Source organism: Chrysemys picta, chromosome 1 (genome assembly GCF_011386835.1).
Source record: "Chrysemys picta bellii isolate R12L10 chromosome 1, ASM1138683v2, whole genome shotgun sequence".
In the NCBI taxonomy this organism is placed as follows: Eukaryota; Metazoa; Chordata; order Testudines; family Emydidae; genus Chrysemys; species Chrysemys picta.
In genome coordinates this window covers 297,061,081-297,078,592 of record NC_088791.1, presented here as the reverse complement: position 1 = coordinate 297,078,592, position 17,512 = coordinate 297,061,081, and the positions used below count along the sequence as shown (strand labels likewise).

At 44.3% G+C, this 17,512-nt stretch overlaps 1 protein-coding gene across 4 annotated transcripts in view; it reads right to left on the bottom strand.

Annotated features, from left to right (window-relative positions):
• The window catches only part of RB1 (RB transcriptional corepressor 1), a 155,672-nt gene that overhangs the window by 24,024 nt on the left and 114,136 nt on the right, over window positions 1-17,512 (bottom strand). Inside the window, exon 18 of one of the 4 annotated variants that reach the window (XM_065593715.1) lies at window positions 2-14,431. The exons of the other annotated variants lie outside the window; for them this stretch is intronic. Within the exon in view, the coding sequence (XP_065449787.1) occupies window positions 14,282-14,431 (150 nt within the window). The 3' untranslated portion in view covers window positions 2-14,281. Of the gene's footprint in view, window position 1; window positions 14,432-17,512 lie in introns of those variants that run through there. 4 annotated transcript variants of the gene reach the window in all.

Sequence of the window (17,512 nt, the reverse complement as noted above, 5' to 3'; positions counted from 1 at the left end):
AATTAATGGAGATATCCTATCTCCTAGAACTGGAAGGGACCTTGAAAGGTCATCGAGTCCAGCCCCCTGCCTTCACTAGCAGGACCAAGTACTGATTTTGCCCCAGATCCCCAAGTGGCCCCCTCAAGGATTGAACTCACAACCGTGGGTTTAGCAGGCCAATGCTCAAACCACTGGGAAACTGACTATCTGACAAGGGTCACATCAACAATTGGGGCACTGCTCAAGTGCTCTATGTTTCTATTTATTTCTAGTGTTCACTCTGCACTTCCTCTGGCAATGGCTTCAGTTAGCCAGTTCAAGGACATTCTGCCTCCCCCATAACCCTCAGTTAGGATTTGAAAAGGCCAGTGTGATGGTCCTGTGCTCCTCCTCCTTTTTTGACTGATCCTGTTCCAGTTCAAGTGCTTCCTGGCTTATTTCAGCTGCTATGTGTTAATTACAGAAAGACTCAAGAGCATCAAATTGCAGTTCAAAGGCACTTAAGATCTCCTTTTGGATTGTAGGTTGATTACTGGTACTTTCGGCTAAGGAGGAAGGAGGAAGTCTGAACCCTGCTAAGATCAAAGATAACGGAGAGGTGATGGGGAAGGACAGTGGGAGGAGGGTACAAGTGGAGTGAAGAAGATGGATGAAGCAAGGATCTCACACTGTCATCATCAATAGCAGAACCTCAGGTTCCTCGTGGCTTATCTGTGAAGTTGTTGGTAGAACTATTTAGAAATGCATGAAGAACATATTCTTGCTTCACACCATAGCACTAAACTAGTCTTGAAAATACAGATGTGCTGGATTTTTTGTTTATGTCGACTTCAGCAGGGGGCTCCTGCTTAGCAATCATACTCTTTCAGTAACGTGACACCAAAACCCAGCCACCAATATCGAGTCAGGAATAACGGGGAGAAGAGAGATGTATCTATTTCTGTGGTGTTAAGCTTTGTATTGGAAGTAAAAAGGCATTATTAGTCAGGTAGTAAACAGTGGCAGATATGGATGAGCAAAACGTGGGAAGTTGGCATTTTCCTACCCCTAATCTGAAGCAGAGAGCATCAACACTGATGGACTTAACATTTTACATATACTGAATGTGTTGCTTGTCTGTTCAAGGTCCATCAAATTCTATAGATGAATGTGTTACTTATAAATATACATGAAAAGACTGCAAACGCATTTATAATAGCAAAATTGACAAAGGAGTCTGTAATGTGAACACAGCACTGATTTGTAGGTTCACAAGCAAATGTAAAGTAAACTGGTCATCCCAGCTGCACCAGTCTGGCATAAAGGCAAAAAACTTCAAACACTGGTATTCGGTTTTTTCCCCTACAGCTCTATTATTCTGAATGGGAATTGCAGTGTTGCAAACTCTTGAGATTGTAGTGTAAATCTCAGGATATTTGGGGGATTTTCTCAAGCCCTAGCACCTGGAATCAGGTGATCCCAATGGAATCTCAATTTTCATTAAAAAAAAAAAGAAGAAGAAGAAGATTCTCATGGTTGTGGAGAAGAGCTTGAAAACATGAATCCTGCAGGTTCAAAAACCAGAAGACAAAAAGAACCCAACATATATTTTTCTTACAATCTCATAATTTCCAAGCCATGATTTTTGGCAATACCGGCACTGTCTAAGCCACAGCAGAGAAATTATGTACAGTTACTGGCTCATGACTGCAGTTATTTCTCAGTTATACAAGTATCTGCAGGCCAACCAGGTGATGGGGGCTGGTTGCATGACTTTTCTCAGTAACTACAAGTATTTACATGACTATGATTTGCTTGCCTATTACACCTTTAGAACTCCCACACATGTCCAAACAGACAACTGTTACCTCAGCTTCTCACTCTCTCACCTACATCACGCCTCAGTTCCTCTCAACAGTCCCTCCTGCTGTCAATGCTGCTCCTGTCTCCTGAAGAAGGTAAATCCCCTTCCTGGAGCAATTAGTCATTCATTTTTCAAGCTTCCCCTCTTCCCTTGACATGAATAACAATTCCACTAGCCAAGGGGGATGGGAGATTCCTGTACCCATTCAATTCAGATTTTAAATATCTATGATGAGGAAAATACTCTTCTTGATGAAAAAGAAGTAAAAAAAATGTATTAAGGCAAACAGCTAGTCTGGGGGTGGAGAGGTGTGTGAGATGGAAGGAAAACAGAAAAGCGGAAGACCAAATTTCAGCATAATGAGAGAGTGTCTACTGGTTAAGCATATGGAAACAGGAGTTCTGGGTTCTTTCCAAGTAGGCTGCTTTTCTCCTATTTTTACATCCCTTTAAATGTATTTGAATTGACTTTGGTTATAGACAGACTTAAGTTATGTATTTGCCTTTGTTTTTCTCTATTTTCAAAAAATGAAATATATTTATCAAATTACGTCTTTGGGGAATCTGATCTCTTGAATGCTAATTTTTTGAGCCAAGATATGAGCCACTGAATACAGGGGTTAATAGTGCAATCACTGAGACTTAATTAGAGTACAATAATATTCTAAAACTAGGGACTTTTCTTGAATGTGCAAAAAATGAGGTCATTATCCACGAGTTCCGGTTGGAATAATCAATGCTTAAAAAAAGAACTTTGTACCCAAGACTCAGTTTTATCTATTGATAAGGTTTATCTCAGTGACTTTTGTTTGTAAAGTAACTTTACTCACTTTATCTGAGATGTTATATTGCTTCTCAAATCTTTTAAACAGTATTTCAGATCAGTAACCTCTCCACCCATGAACAGTTTTAGTGCACACATTTTTTAAAATACCCGAGTAAATTTTTTGCTCAAGAATCTGAGTGATGTCACTGGATACATAGTACGAATTCAAACAACAAAATAATAACATTGCATTTCTTTTGGGGATCTTAAAGTGCTAACTAAGATAGGTAATACAGCCCCATTTTATTGAGGTGGAAATGGAGACATGATCTAGTACCACTAACTTGTCAGAGTCAGGAATAGAGCCGAAGTTTGATTCTCAGTTGTCCTCCCCCAACTCTAACCATTAGACCATGCTGCCATGGTAATACTACTTTACTGAGTTCAGAAACTGAGTTTTAAGAAAAAAAGTTTAACATATGCACCCAGCCAAAATTCAAATATCCTTTAAGTATCAGTAGTTTTCTGAATCAGATGTACACAATTCAGAATTGCATTCATGAGGACTGGGTGCTTGTTTTGGTTTCAGAGTCCACCAATTACAACAACAATGCTTAATCTTCTTTTAGGTAATTTGTCAAAGAAATCAAATATTTTTGAATCTTTGTGAGGCTCAGAGTAAGAACAAGTAAATCTGTGAGATCTTTCACCTTAACAAAAAAGTTTCTAATTCTTTAGGTTTTAGATTTCTTAACATTTAAATGATTTCCTAACACACTTTCAAGCTTTGACTCCATAATGTATCTTAGTACTATGGCTATTGCTAAACTATCTGAAATATATAGTGTAGCCAAACTTTTAAGCAACTAAAAATAATTATGAAATTAGTAAATTAAATCAGATATTTTAATATTAAGAAGCTATGAAATCTTTGGAAAATATAAAATAATTGGATGTGTTCCTTTCATCCAAAGCAAGAATAGATCTGAAATTAACAGCTTTAAAAAGAAGCTGCAAGAACCTGCTTCTAGCTACCACTTTGTATTCACTCTGCCAGAGGTGAAAATCCCTATGGCAGTTGTAAGGGTTTAGAACAGTGGTGGGCAACCTGCGGCCCATCAGGGTAATCTGCTGGCGGGCCACGAGAGAGTTTGTTTACATCGACCGTCCGCAGGCACGGCCGCCCACAGCTCTCAGTGGCCGCGGTTCGCCGTTCCCAGACGATGGGAGCTGCATGAAGCAGCGCAGGCCAGCTGCTGCTTCCCATTGGCCAGGAACGGTGAACCACAGCCACTGGGAGCTGTGGGCGGCCGATGTAAACAAATTGTCTTGCGGCCGCATGAGGCCCGTAGGTTGCCCAGCACTGGTAGAAGCTTCACTTTCATTTGCAAAGACACTTTGAAAAGCCTAACAAAACCACTAGCATTCAGAACGATGAAACAATTTAGGCCTGCCAAAACAAAATCTTGACTAACCCAATGATAACTTAATTCTCCAAACCTAAACCGCGTATCCCATAAAAGAATTGAAGATTAAAGACCATAATTTCCAACCGATTGGATAGACCTTATCATGGTTTCATTGATTTAATCTGCCTATCTTCAACCCTACTTTAGTGACTTTACACACAGTTGGAGGTGAATAAAAGTTGGATGCATGCAAAATATGACCCTATTTGGGCTTGCTTTCTGTATGGTTTCAGGCAAAGGAACAATAACAAAAGCGGGGCTGAGGATTTCATTCAGATGTTAATACAGTCTGATTTGTTTTAATTCTTTAACTCAAAATGTGCATATTGCTCGTTTATTTAACAGGACAAGGTTTTTTGTACTTTATTGGTATGTTGGAATAATACTATAACTTGATCTCCTCTGTTTAACATTAACACAACATTAATTTCAAAAACAGAATACTACCATAAAGTTGCGTGGGAGCCTGTCCTATAAAGAATTTTAATCTCTTTGGCTAGAAGCTAAGACCGTGGCAGATGGGTTAAAAAAAAAAAACAGGAGACAAAGAAGCAGAAGAATATAATCATTATGATTGCTGCTTAGCTCAGACTAGATGAGAGAAGTCTTTTTCATGAGATTTTTTTATTCCAAATACCAGTATCACCTATTTGTTATGCAAAAGTGAAAAATGGCTAATTTGCGCTACATCCCCAGTTTAACGCCAGCAGAGCAATACCTGCTTTTACCAGTGCTGAATTTGGCTGCACTTAACTTTTCATTAACCTCCCTGCTTTTCTCAAATGTGAATACAGAGTTGCTAAACTACACTTGAAGATTGGCAGACATGTTAAACCAATGACACCATGGTAAGTGCTATCTATTTGGTAAGTATGTAAGCACTAAATACAATTCATTTTTCAGTGATTTTCAAGCATCGAAAACTGTACTAGACATCTTGTAATAAAATCTGATCAGCATCCCAAAAAGGTTACAGTCTAAATTCAATATGGCACTAGAAGTAAAGGTCAAACAACAAAGGAAGGAGACAATACCTATCAGAGAATGTTGTAATACAGAAATTGTTCTTGTTTCACTTGTTTTCTTTTCTTCACATTCATGTCTTGTAGGTGAGATAACAGAGTGATTTTTAGGGTGGATATAAAGAAAGGAAGATTGATGAAGAGATCTGGAGAAGGCATTTCAAGTATAATGGGAACTACAGAAGCAAGAGGCTCAAATTCATAGTTGCCCTATGTGATTTTTAGCAGCTAGACTGATGCAAAGGGGCTGTAGGGAGGTATAATAATCACCTCACCATTTCTTAGGAATAGCCCTCGAACTGGGGGTGAGCCAGAGGAGGGGAATGCAGTTTGGGAATGAGAGGTGGTGTAGCCGGGCTATGTCATGTCCCAGCAGTTCTGCACCCATGAATAGGGGCCACTGCAACAGGGTGCAAGTTAGTGCTACCACCAAGCTGCCCTTGCCTACACTGGGGACACCAGCAGCTCCTGAACAAGGGAATGTGCAAGGTGTACCTTGCATGTATCTAGCCTGAAGACATTTGAGAAACAAGGAGACAAAAGGCTAGCAGCATTCGCACAGTGAAGGCAAACATTTGTACGCAGCAATTGATGAGAAAAGTCAGAGTTGCTACAACTAAAAAAAACGGATCTATAAAGTACTATGTGCTTTTCCTGGCATTCACGGAATAGGGAATCCAAACTCATTTCACTAGCCATCTTGCAAACCATTTTTTTGCACATTTAAACTTTAACCACAACGGTATGTTGTAGACATAATGCAAAGATAGTGACCTTAGTTCTAAGTGGTAAGCACTAATGGGGCTAGCTCAAAGATATTAAGCAAACCAGTGATAAGATTCTGCAAACAACTTAGATAATGACTCAGCTGCCCTGTAGCTCTCTACATGTAAGCCAACCTTCCACACCAATAATTAAAAGAAAAGCAATTGTCAGTTGTAGATTTTTCTAGACTAGTTTGCCCTGACTAAAATCCGAGCCCCAAACACCTTTTTAAAAAACAATTTCAAGCTAACGTAGTTGCATCAATTGTGTGTTTAACCTAACTGTGTTAAACCCGTTTTTAAAAGCCATTCAAGATTACTTCTGAACATGTTCTAATAAATGGCTTGGAATGTCCCCATAGCAGTTATATACAAGTATTTCTGTGTAGGACTCAACACATTTTATAATAGTCTTTAGCACAAAGAAAAATCATTCCCAGGAACTAAAGGGTTAATATTCAGTGCCTACGATTAAATGGAACTCAGAAACAAATAGATGTGTTCCCACTATCATCAGTGAGAAACATTTGTACCTGAAATAATTAGATTTGTTGTCTGGATCTCCGCAGTATTTACATTTCAGTATGACTACAGTATTTGTGCAAGTCTCATGCAGCATTACTTTCTTTTTTAAATTAAAGCCAAGAGACCCCAGGGCCGCCCTGGGGGGGGAAGTGGGGCAGTTTGCCCCGGGCCTCACAGGGGCCCCACGAGCCCTGGCGGAGAATCCCTTCCCTGGCTACTCACCTGGTGGCCGTCCAGGTCTTCAGCGGCACTTTGGCGGCGGGCCCTTCAGTCGCTCCGGGTCTTCTGTGGCACTTTGGCAGCGGGTCCTTCAGTGCTGCCAAAGACACGGAGCGACTGAAGGACCTGCCGCTGCCGCAGACTCGGAGCGCCGCCCGGTGAGTACAAGCGCCGCAGCGGGTGGTGCCTTTTTTTTATGTCCGCTCCCCCGCTTTGCCCCAGGCGCCCTGAAGCCTCTGGGCAGCCCTGAGAGGCCCCAGACTTCAGAAGAAACAACCTGAATTCCTATGAGTAATTTCTCAAAGTGAAAAATCCAGCTCAGTAAGTACACTGTGCCTTACCCAATCTGAACCATGCCTCTTGGAAATGATAATGATGAAATTGACTTTAAAACAGATTTTTAAAAAGCAACATATAGCAACAATTATAGTTTTTAAAGAATGAACCAATTAGGTTACAGGAGAAAATAAATTCTTCAAGATTCAGTATGTTGCTCTATTTTCAAGTAGGCTGACCAGGTACCTGGTTTTCAGCCAGAACACCCAGTCGAAAAGGGATCCTGATGGCTCCAGCCAGCACTGCTGACTGGGCCATTGACTGTCCAGTTGGTGGTGCCGCGCAGCAGGGCTGGCAGGCTCCCTGCTAGCCTCCACGCCACGCGGCTCCTGGGAAGCAGCCAGAATATCCCCCCCTCTGGCTCCCACGCATAGGGGTAGCCAGGAGGCTCCGCATTCTACCCTGGCCCCGAGCGCCACCCCCGCAGCTCCCATTGGCTGGGAACTGCGGCCAATGTGAGTTGTGGGGGCGACGCCTGTGGATGGGGCAGCGCACAGAGCTGCCTGGCTGTGCCTCCATGTAGGAGCCGGACATGCCGCTGCTTCTGGAGCTGCTTGAGGTAAGTGCCACCCATAGCCTGTACCCCTGATGCCCCCCCATGCTCCAAACCCCTCAGTCCCAGCCCAGAGCCCCCTCCTACACCTTAAACCCCTCATCCCCAGCCCCATATCAGAGACCACAACCCCCTGCCCCAGCTCTGATCCCCTTCCTATCCTCTGAGCCTCTCAGTCCCAGCCCGGAGCACTATCCTACACCCCAAACCCCTCATCCCCAGCCCCACCCCAGAGTCTGCACCTCCAGCTAGAGCCCTCACACATACCCCACACCCCAACCCTCTCCCCCTGCCCGGAGCCCCCTCCCACACCCTGAACCCCTCATTTCTGGCCCCACCCCGGAACCCGCATCCCCATCCCAGAGCCCGTACTTCCTCCCACACCCCAACTCCCTGCCTCAGCCTGGAGCCCCCTCCCATACTCCAAACCCCTCAGCTTCACCCCCAGCCTGGAGCCCACTCCTGCGACCCAAACTCCTGGCCCCACCCCGAAGCCTGCACCCTGAGACAGAGCCCTCACCCCCTCCCACACCCTAACCCCCTGAGCCAGCCTGGTGAAAATGAGCGAGTGAGTGAGGGTGGGGAGAGCAAGTGACAGAGGAAGAGGGGATGGAGTGAGCAGGGGTGGTCTTTAGAGAAGCGGTGGGGCAGGGGCAGGGGCAGGGGCAGGGGCGCTCGGTTTTGTGCAAGTAGAAAGTTGGCAACCCTATTTTCAAGTATATTTCATTGCAGCCTAAGTTGGGAGATAAGTAACAAAACTTGAGCTCATTTTTTGAACCACACATGTACCCAAAAAACACTGCTATCATACTAGAAAATTCTAATTGTGACTGTTTAAAACATTGAGACTGTGTGTATCCTTCAAATTAAAAAGCACTCATTTTCTTCAGGTATTGGCTAGATATGGCACCTCTTTCTGTTTAGATTTTTGGTTAAAGCTTCCTGCTGTGTAACGCCATTTCAAGTCTCAAGTGTTTTTAATTTCTTGGAAGAGCAAGCCTACATATTTAGGGTGACCAGACAGCAAGTGTGAAAAATTGGGATGGGGGGGGGAATAGGAGCCTATATAAGAAAAAGACCCAAAAATCGGGACTGTCCCTATAAAATTGGGACATCTGGTCACCCTATACATATTGCATATGTAAGGAAATTGTTATTCTTGGAAACTTTGCAGTCAGCAGTTTTTAGAAAGAAGGCAGTCACAGTTTGTTCCTAAGTTCTCTGAAAAGCCTTGATTATTCTGGAAACAAGCAAAACCCAAAAACACACACCCAATACGCCCACAAAGGAACATGGAGCCAACATGAATTTCCAGGTTGCACTGCAAATATGGGAGGCGGAGGGAGGGCTCAACTCTAGAGACAGGAAAGCGATCTGCTTTCCTAACATAAGCAAGGATGTTAAAAATTACACTATTTAAATACTAGCACTATCTAACTCCTCCAACACTTCCTGACTCTAGAGCCCAGAATATAAATACATCCTAAAAATGCTTCATATTGTCTAAAACAAAAAAAATACTAGAGTGAAGTTCGGCCTATAGGAAATAAGTTGTTGGCATGGTACTATATCAAGGCTTGGAAGGAAAAATGCACAAAGCGTTTTATGCAAATCTTTATTATGGTTATTTGCTTTAAAAAGTATTTGAGTCTAAAAATTGTGTGGAAATGAGAGAAACAAGAAAAATTAAAGATACTGGCAAAGTTTCCAGTGTAGTAATACATTTTATACCTCTACTTCTTTCTTTCTACAAGGCGTTGGTTCTGATTTTGACACTTTTGTGTCTGACATATTATTGAGTGTGTCAAGCTTACATATCTCAACCAACCTAATATTTGCTTACGGCAGGCAAAAATCTGGTAATCATATTCTGAGTAGCTTTCAAAGCAGAAACATCTGCATGGCTTCTGAGCAGTTTGCTGACAGAGTTTAATAAGATGTCTACAGCTAATCAATTTTATTTTACAAGCAGTTATTCAACAATCAAGATAAAATACTCCATGAGAGCTGGAAGTGGTAATTCAGTCAGAATTAGGTTAACCAAAAAGGCATGAAATGTTTTGGCCAGTGACAATGTTAGTCTGTTTTCTCTGAAGAAGAACAAGACATTTCAAGATACAGGCAGAGAGATTCTATACGCATCTTGCAGAACTGAATATTCTTAAAATTACAGAGTAAAGCTCAAAGAATTGGACAATAATAAATACACTTTATCTTGACATGCTGAAATTAATTTCTTAATATTTTCCTCGTTTCATACAAATTTTATTTATATTAAAATATATTTTAGTTAACATTTTCTAACATCTACTAAGTAAATTTTTCTCCATTGTACTCCCAATTTATCATTCTCTCGGAGATGTTACTGTTGCTACTCTTTAAACAATGCTGCAAAAAGCTGATCTGTCAACCTTTCTCCCAGCTACAACTTCACTCCTTTCAATCCTTGAAGGCAAACTCACTAACAACCAATCTACTCTTTTAATCTGCTGGGTCAACCACAAGCTGTAATTCTGTAACCCAATCCTAGAGTCGATGCTAGAATTAGTGTTTCATCATGAATCTGCATTAACTGTTTATATCTTAGAGAGATTTGAGAAATACCACAGAATGGAAGGAACATGCTAATCTTCATTCTTTATATAGTATGGATTAGCCCAAGTAAGTGACGGAGTCAAAAAATATCACATATTGAAATATGAGTTAGGTGATCCTGGATTCTCAAAGAAGCTAAAGGAATCTTGTTAATTACTGAGGGATGCTGTGAAATGCTTAAGTGTTACTTTTTGATGACACAATTAAGATATTCATCTACAAGCAAGGTAAAGAAACCCACCCGATTATAATTTATCTAAATAACCTGAATTGTGATGAAGTTGTAACCTAGCAGTACACATCTTTATTAGGGTTGCCAACTATCTAATCGCACAAACCCAAACACCCTTGCCCTGCTCCCTACCCCAACCCTTCCCTGATAACATGCCCCCATTCACTCCATCCCCCCTCCCTCTGTTGCTCACTTTCACTCACTTTCACCAGGCTGGGCAGAGGGTGGGGGTGCAGGCTCTGGGCTGGGGCCAAGGGGTTCGGAGTGCAGGAGCGGGCTTCAGGCTGAGCCTGGGGCAGGGGTTTGGGGTGTGGGAGGGGGTGAGCAGTGCAGGCTCCAGGAGGGAGTTTGGGTGCAGGAGGGGGCTCAGGGCTGGGGGGTTGGGGTGCATGAGGGGTGTAGGTCCTGGGAGGGAGTTTGGGTGCAGGAGGTGGCTCAGGGCTGGGGTAGGGGGTTGGAATGCATGCAAGAGAAGGTGCAGTCTCCAGCCAGGCAGTGCTTACCTCAGGCAGCTCCCAGAAGAAGCCAGCATGTCCAGCTCCTAGGCTTGGGGCGGCAAGGCAGCTCTGCGCGCTGCCTCTGCCCCCACAGCTCCCATTGGCCACGGTTCCTGGCCAATGGGAGCTTTGGAGTCAGCGCTCGGGGGAGAGGGGGCAGCATGCAGAGACCCCTGGCCATCCCTGTGCCTAAAAGCCGGACATGCCAGTCACTTCCGGGAGCCGAGTGGAGCCAGGGCAGGTAGGGAGCCTGCCTTAGCCCTGCTGTGCCACTGGATTTTTAGCAGCCTAAAATCTCCCGGACTGGCTTCAGTAGCCTCCGGGAGATCAAGCCTGAATCCAGGAGATTTCCTGCCAATTCGGGAGGGTTGGCAACCCTAAACTTTATTTGAACCTCCATACCACCTGCAAGAGTCTTGATGCAATATTTCCTCCAGCAATCTTGATTATTTTTCAGAAAACGATTTAAAACAGTGGTTCTGCAAAGCCCTTCCTTGTAGTCCACACAAATAAATCTTTTGAGAAGCAAACAATAGGATCAGGAGTACTGGAACAAGAGGTAGTTCTATGGGAGGATATTTCTCTTTATCCACAGAAGTTTGAGAACCTCCAATTGGCAGGTACCTTTAAAAATGCTATTTTTCTTTAAAGGGACAAGGTGGGTGAGCTAATATCTTTTATTGAATCAACTTGATGACATTCAAGTGGAGCAACAGGTAAAACTCTTGTCTCATAGAAAGTAAGTTTGGCAAAAGTAACTTCACATCTTTCTTGTATACATGAAACTTTTACCATTTGTCTCCAGGATCTAAAAATCCTATTACCTAAGTTACTACTAATTCTATATTCAAAAAGAATCTCTCAAAAACCTTAAAGTTAACAATGAAACCTAAATAAATCTAAAATACATAGATACCCTAATATTGTGTGGAGGATATTTAAATATTTATATTTTTCTTCAAATACTCCAAGAATTTTAAATAACTGGACAAGCAGCAAATGAAACCCAAGATGACCTTCAAATTTCAACATGCAATGCCACTGGCAAGTGGTAAGGAAAAACAGACCATTTCCAGATTGAATTTCAGGTATATGGAATAAAAATATTCTTCACTTGTGCATATTCCAACACCTCACCATCTCAAAGCAAAATAGCAGGGAAATTACTTTAGGTTCCAAGTGGAGTTGTGGTCTTTTTATTTCCAAGTGCCCAGTTCTGCTTTCAGTTATGCCGGTATACACCATGAGTAACCCCACTGAAGTCAACGGAAATACCAGTGTAAAACTGATACAAAATCATAATCGGGGCGGAATATTAAGTTATTGTAAACCTATTATTTCTGTATTTTTCAGAACCCAGAGCACTCCTTGTGGGCTCTGAAGGAGGATGTGTATATGTACACGCTCAGTGAGGACGGCCAGGAGGAACTGGGATCCCCAGTGCGCTGTATCCTTTCTAGAAAATACACTTATACCATTCATAGCAATTCAGATGAGACAATTTTCTAGTTGTAAATCTGGCAGTCTGATTGTTTTTTAAGTTTAAATAATGAAGACTTCCCCCTCTGTCCTTCAATCTCGATTTTCCATAGTCACTATGAAACAGATAAACCACCGGTATGTCCAGTTCTGTTCACAATGAAGTCAATGGATGTTTTGCCATTAACATCAATGAGAAAAATTTGAGCTAGGAGATTTCTTATCAGCTACTGTCTATGGGACTTCAGAACTTTCTTGATTTACAGCATATTTTATCTTCCTGATAGCACTCTTTCAGTTCCTCCAGTTGACAGTTTGTCAGCTCCAGGCTACAGAGATCTTGTGGAGATTTCATATTTGTCCTTATCTTAACACTTAAAAGGTCTCATTGGCAGGCCATAGCACAACACATGAAACAGGAACTAAGAACAGGTTGGATAGCTAAACTGAAATCCTGGCCCCATTGAAGTCAATGGTAAAATTTCCATTGACTTCACTGGGGCCAAGATTTCACCTTACTGCTCATTTCCCCAGCTTCTGTCACCCAAACCTCTCCCACAGAAAAGCAGCACTAGTGCATAATTTATCACTAGTCTGCTCATTTTCATAGGGTTACCATTCGTCCGGATTTACCCGGACATGTCCTCCTTTTTGTACTAAAAATAGCGTCCGGGGGGAATTTGTAAAGCACTCACAATGTCCGGGATTTCCCCCACAGGCAGAGCAGACCGAGTGGCTGGGAGGGCTGCAGGGAAGTCCCGGGCTGGACTCCGGAGCAGCTGTAGAGGAGCCGGAGCCGCCCTGCATTCTGAGCAAGTGTATCAGCACAAAGTGCAGCCCTCCCCTTTTGCAACTGGGAGCGGTTTCTGCCATGCAGTGTAGCAAAACGGGAGCGAGAGCACTTTGTGCTGATACAAGGGCAGCTCTCCCCTGCAGTCCGGTCCGGGCCAGGGACCGGGTTTTGTTGTGCAGGGCCAGGGACCCGGTTTTGTTGTGCTGGGGAGCTCAGCCACGTGTCCGGCTCGCACAGAGCCCAACACCCTGTTCTGAGCAGCAGGGTAAGGGGGCCAGGGGGCAGGAAGGTTCTGGAGGTGGCAGTCAAGAAACGGGGGGGGGGGCTTTTTGGGGGGAGTGGAGAAAGTTTTGGGCAGTCAGGGTACAGGTAAGGGGTAGGGTCCTGGGGGGCAGTTGGGGGGGTCTTAGGAGGGGGCAGTTAGGGGACAAGGAACAGGGAATCTTAGGTAGGGGGTGGGGTTCTGGAGGGCAGTTAGGAGCAGGGGTCCCAGGAGGGGGCAGTCAGGGGACAAGGAGCGGGGGGGTGGGGGGCTGAGAGTTCTGGGGGGGAGCTGTCAGGGGGCAGGAGTGGGGAGAGGGATCGGAGCAGTCAGGGGACAGGGAGCAGAGGGGTTTAGATGGGTTGGGAGTTCTGGGGGGGGCTGTCAGGGGGCAGGAGTGCGGAGAGGGATCGGAGCAGTCAGGGGACAGGGAGCAGAGGGGTTTAGATGGGTTGGGAGTTCTGGGGGGAGCTGTCAGGGGGCAGGAGTGGGGAGAGGGATCGGAGCAGTCAGGGGACAGGGAGCAGAGGGGTTTAGATGGGTTGGGAGTTCTGGGGGGGGGCTGTCAGGGGGTGGGGAGTGGTTGGATGGGGCGTGGGAGTCCCAGGGGTCTGTCTGGGGGTGGGGGTGTGGATAAGGGTTGGGGCAGTCAGGGGACAAGAGGCAGGGAGGCTTAGATAGGGAGTGGAGTCCTGGGGGGCAGTTAGGGGCAGGGGTCCCAGGAGGGGGCAGTCAGGGGACAAGGAACGGGGGGAGGGTTGGGGGTTCTGGGGGGGCGGGAAGTGGGAGTGGCAGGGGCGGGGCTAGGGCGGGGCTCCTCCCGTCCTCTTTTTTGCTTGCTGAAATATGGTAACCCTAATTTTCATCCTCATTTATGGGTAAATTAATGAGACCTCCATCTGCTGGAATGGGTTTCCTTCAGGATTGCACTGACTGAAATATATATCAGGCTGAGCTTCGCAGCTCCACAAAAGCTCCTAAACGCCACATGGCTGAGCTAAGGTATTTCAAGAACAGAAGTCCTTTTGCAGAGTTGCACTGCAGAAGCTTGGTTTCAGCCCTTCGAAGATTGAGGTGTTGTGCAGGCTGACGGTCCTGGGACAGAAATAAAATTGACATTTCCTGTAATAATTCTTTTCACTGACAGAGATTTTCATAAGTAGTACTTTACAAAACAATTGTATGTAGTAGACCGTCTTCGGTATTAGCCTGATCTGTACTATACATTCTCCCATTTCCCTGTTTTGACCCCTTTCTCTCTTACCCCCCTCCAGAAGTATGCCTTGCTCTATTCTAGAATCCAGGATTCTATGAGGGGGAAATGTGACAGTTGGGAAAGCATCATCCTAGTCCTTTTTTTTTTTTTGCCTGCCGTGAGACAGATGACTGCCAGACACTGGAAATATAACTCCTGATGTAAGCTACGGTCAGCAACAAAACCTGGATACACCAAAAAACGTGCTCCCAAAAATGTTCAGAATATGGGTAGAGGGGGGGAAAAATCAGCTGCTGTGCTTTTAGTGCAAACCAAGCACAATTCCAGGGGCGGCATTCGGATGGGTTTTTATTTTGCTCCAGCATTTGCGCTCTCAGAGGGTTTTGTTTTGTTTTGTTTGGGGCGGCCAAAAACCTAGAGCCGGCCCTGAGTGCTGTATACTTTTTTTCTTTATTTTTACTAATGACATCAATTAATTTGACTAGATTTCCAGTTGATTGTGTCCCTTTTAAAAGTATTTTGAATTAAAACTTTTAAAAAACCCACAAACACGACTCTGTTTTAGTTGTTTAGGGTAAGTTGTCCAAAGTTAGGCATAGCAGTCCAAATATGGCATAACACAGGGGTGGGCAAACTATGGCCCATGGGCCACATCCGGCCCGCCAGCCGATTTAATCCAGCCCTCGAGCTTCCACTGGGGAGCGGGGTCGGGGACCGGTCCGTGTGCACATGCCGCTGCTCCACGTGGTTCCCGGAAGCAGCAGCATGTCCCCCCTCTGGCTCCTACGCGTAGGGGCAGCCAGGGGGCTTCGCATGCTGCCTCTACCCCAAGCACCACCCCCGTGCCAATGGGACTGCAGGGGCAGTGCCTGCTGAGGGGGCAGCACACAGAGCCGCCTGGCTGCACCTCTGCTTAGGAGCTGAAGGGGGGACATGCTGCTGCTTCTGGAAACTGCTTGAGGTAAGTGCCACTCAGAGCCTGCACCCCTGACCCCTTCCCGGGGCCCACCCCCCTGCACCCTTGCCCTGATCCCTCTCCCACCCTCCGAAACCCTTGGCCCCAGCCCAGAGCACCCTCCAGCTCTCCAAACCCCTCATCCCCAGTCCAGCCCAGAGCCTTCATCCACAGCCAGAGCCCTCCCCTCCCCTCCCCCCTGTCCTAGCCCCGAGCCCCCTCCCACATTCCAAACCCCTCAGTCCCAGCCCGGAGCACCCTCCTACACCCCAAACTCCTCATCCTGAGCCCCACCCCAGAGCCCGCACCCCCGGCCAGAGCCCTCACTCCCTCCTGCACCCCAACCCCAATTTTGTGAGCATTTAAGGCCTGCCATACAATTTCCATACCCGGATGTGGCCCTCGGGCCAAAAAGTTTGCCAACCCCTGGCATAACAGATATTTGCCACAGTGCTAGAAGACCTTTATTTGTATATCCCTGGATCAAAAACATGAGGATCCTGTAAGCAAAAATGTTATATCACTCTATAGTTAGGCAAAAGAAAAGATAAATCGGTTCCTCTTCCCATGAGAAGTTGAGAAATAGCGGTGGTTTTCTTATGAAGATACAAGTCATTCCAGAAAGGACAAAAGAGAAGTAGCATCAAAGTCACACAACTATAAGCACCAAACAGAGGGCTGAAATACTCTAATTTCAATCTAAACTTCCTTTTTATTTTTAAATAACTTTGCTTGACCTTCTATTTAACTTACTGGAACGAAAAGGTTTCCAGCCCAAGTACTTGTGCTTCCAGCTTTAATGTTTTACATTTGAAATATTTTGGGGGATATATGTATTAGAACATAGCTAGTAAGACATGAATATAGCCCACAGGGTTAATATTCTATAGGAAATATTTAGAATCTTACAAGTTTTACACACAAGACTTTTAATCAAAGCTTTGAGCTATGGAACAGGATGTCAAAGGATGTAGTAGAGGCTACAGTCACTCAGAAATGATCAGTGTTGCCAACTCTCACAATTTTATCACAAGGTTTGTGATTTGATGTTTTTCTTAAAGCCCCAGCTTGAGAGAATCATAGCGCTCTCTCTTTTTTTTTTTTTTAAGTTTCTAGCCCTCATGGTTACAGAAAAAAGCTTGAAAATGTGAATTTTAAGGGATCAAAAACCAGAAGGCAAATACAAATACAAAAAAAATGTATTATTTTTAAAGTCTCATGATTTTTAAGGCAATCGTGATGATTTTCGCAGAGGGTTAAGAGAGGAACCTGACTATTTAAAATGTTACGGGTTGGCAATGGTAATGCTCTACAATGGATGAGAATCTGGGGACTCAGCATTTCTAGGCATAATTAATAAAATACCGGCTGGTTCAACAGATCCTTTCATCCAACTTTCCTCTTCCCTACATATAAACAAAGAATAACGGATTATACTACAGAACTGTATTAAGTCAAACTTTCCATTATACAAAACAATAAGGCCACTTTGAAGTCTATGATTGGCCTGAGTTTTACATGGTCTTGTGTGTAAACTAAGTTACTGTGTCCAACTTCAATACAAATTTGTCTGTAATGGGACTTGTGGCTGTCAACAGCAGTTTCTTGAAGTTACTGGGATGACAATGAAGAGAGGAAAAAGACAGACATTTTTCTATTCTCAGAGTTGCGGTTAGCACGTCTGCAAACATTCTGGATATCGGGGAAATCATATGAGAAATCTGCACTGGGAGTGGCTATTATTCCTGTATTGATTAGAGATCAGAAAGTAAAGATATGCTGCCATCAAGCCTACTGATGTGAGTGAGTCCTTCAAGCCCAGAGATGACTATATATTGTGCTTGTGCAGATATCAGTCTCCATTCTGAACATGCATACTTGTTCAGGGCCTTTAAATTTGCATAACTCTGGTCCCGTTTTATCCAAAATCATATATAGTAGTTGTGACACTGCACCTCATATTCTTCACAGTGATATTATGATATGAGTATTGCATAATTATGAT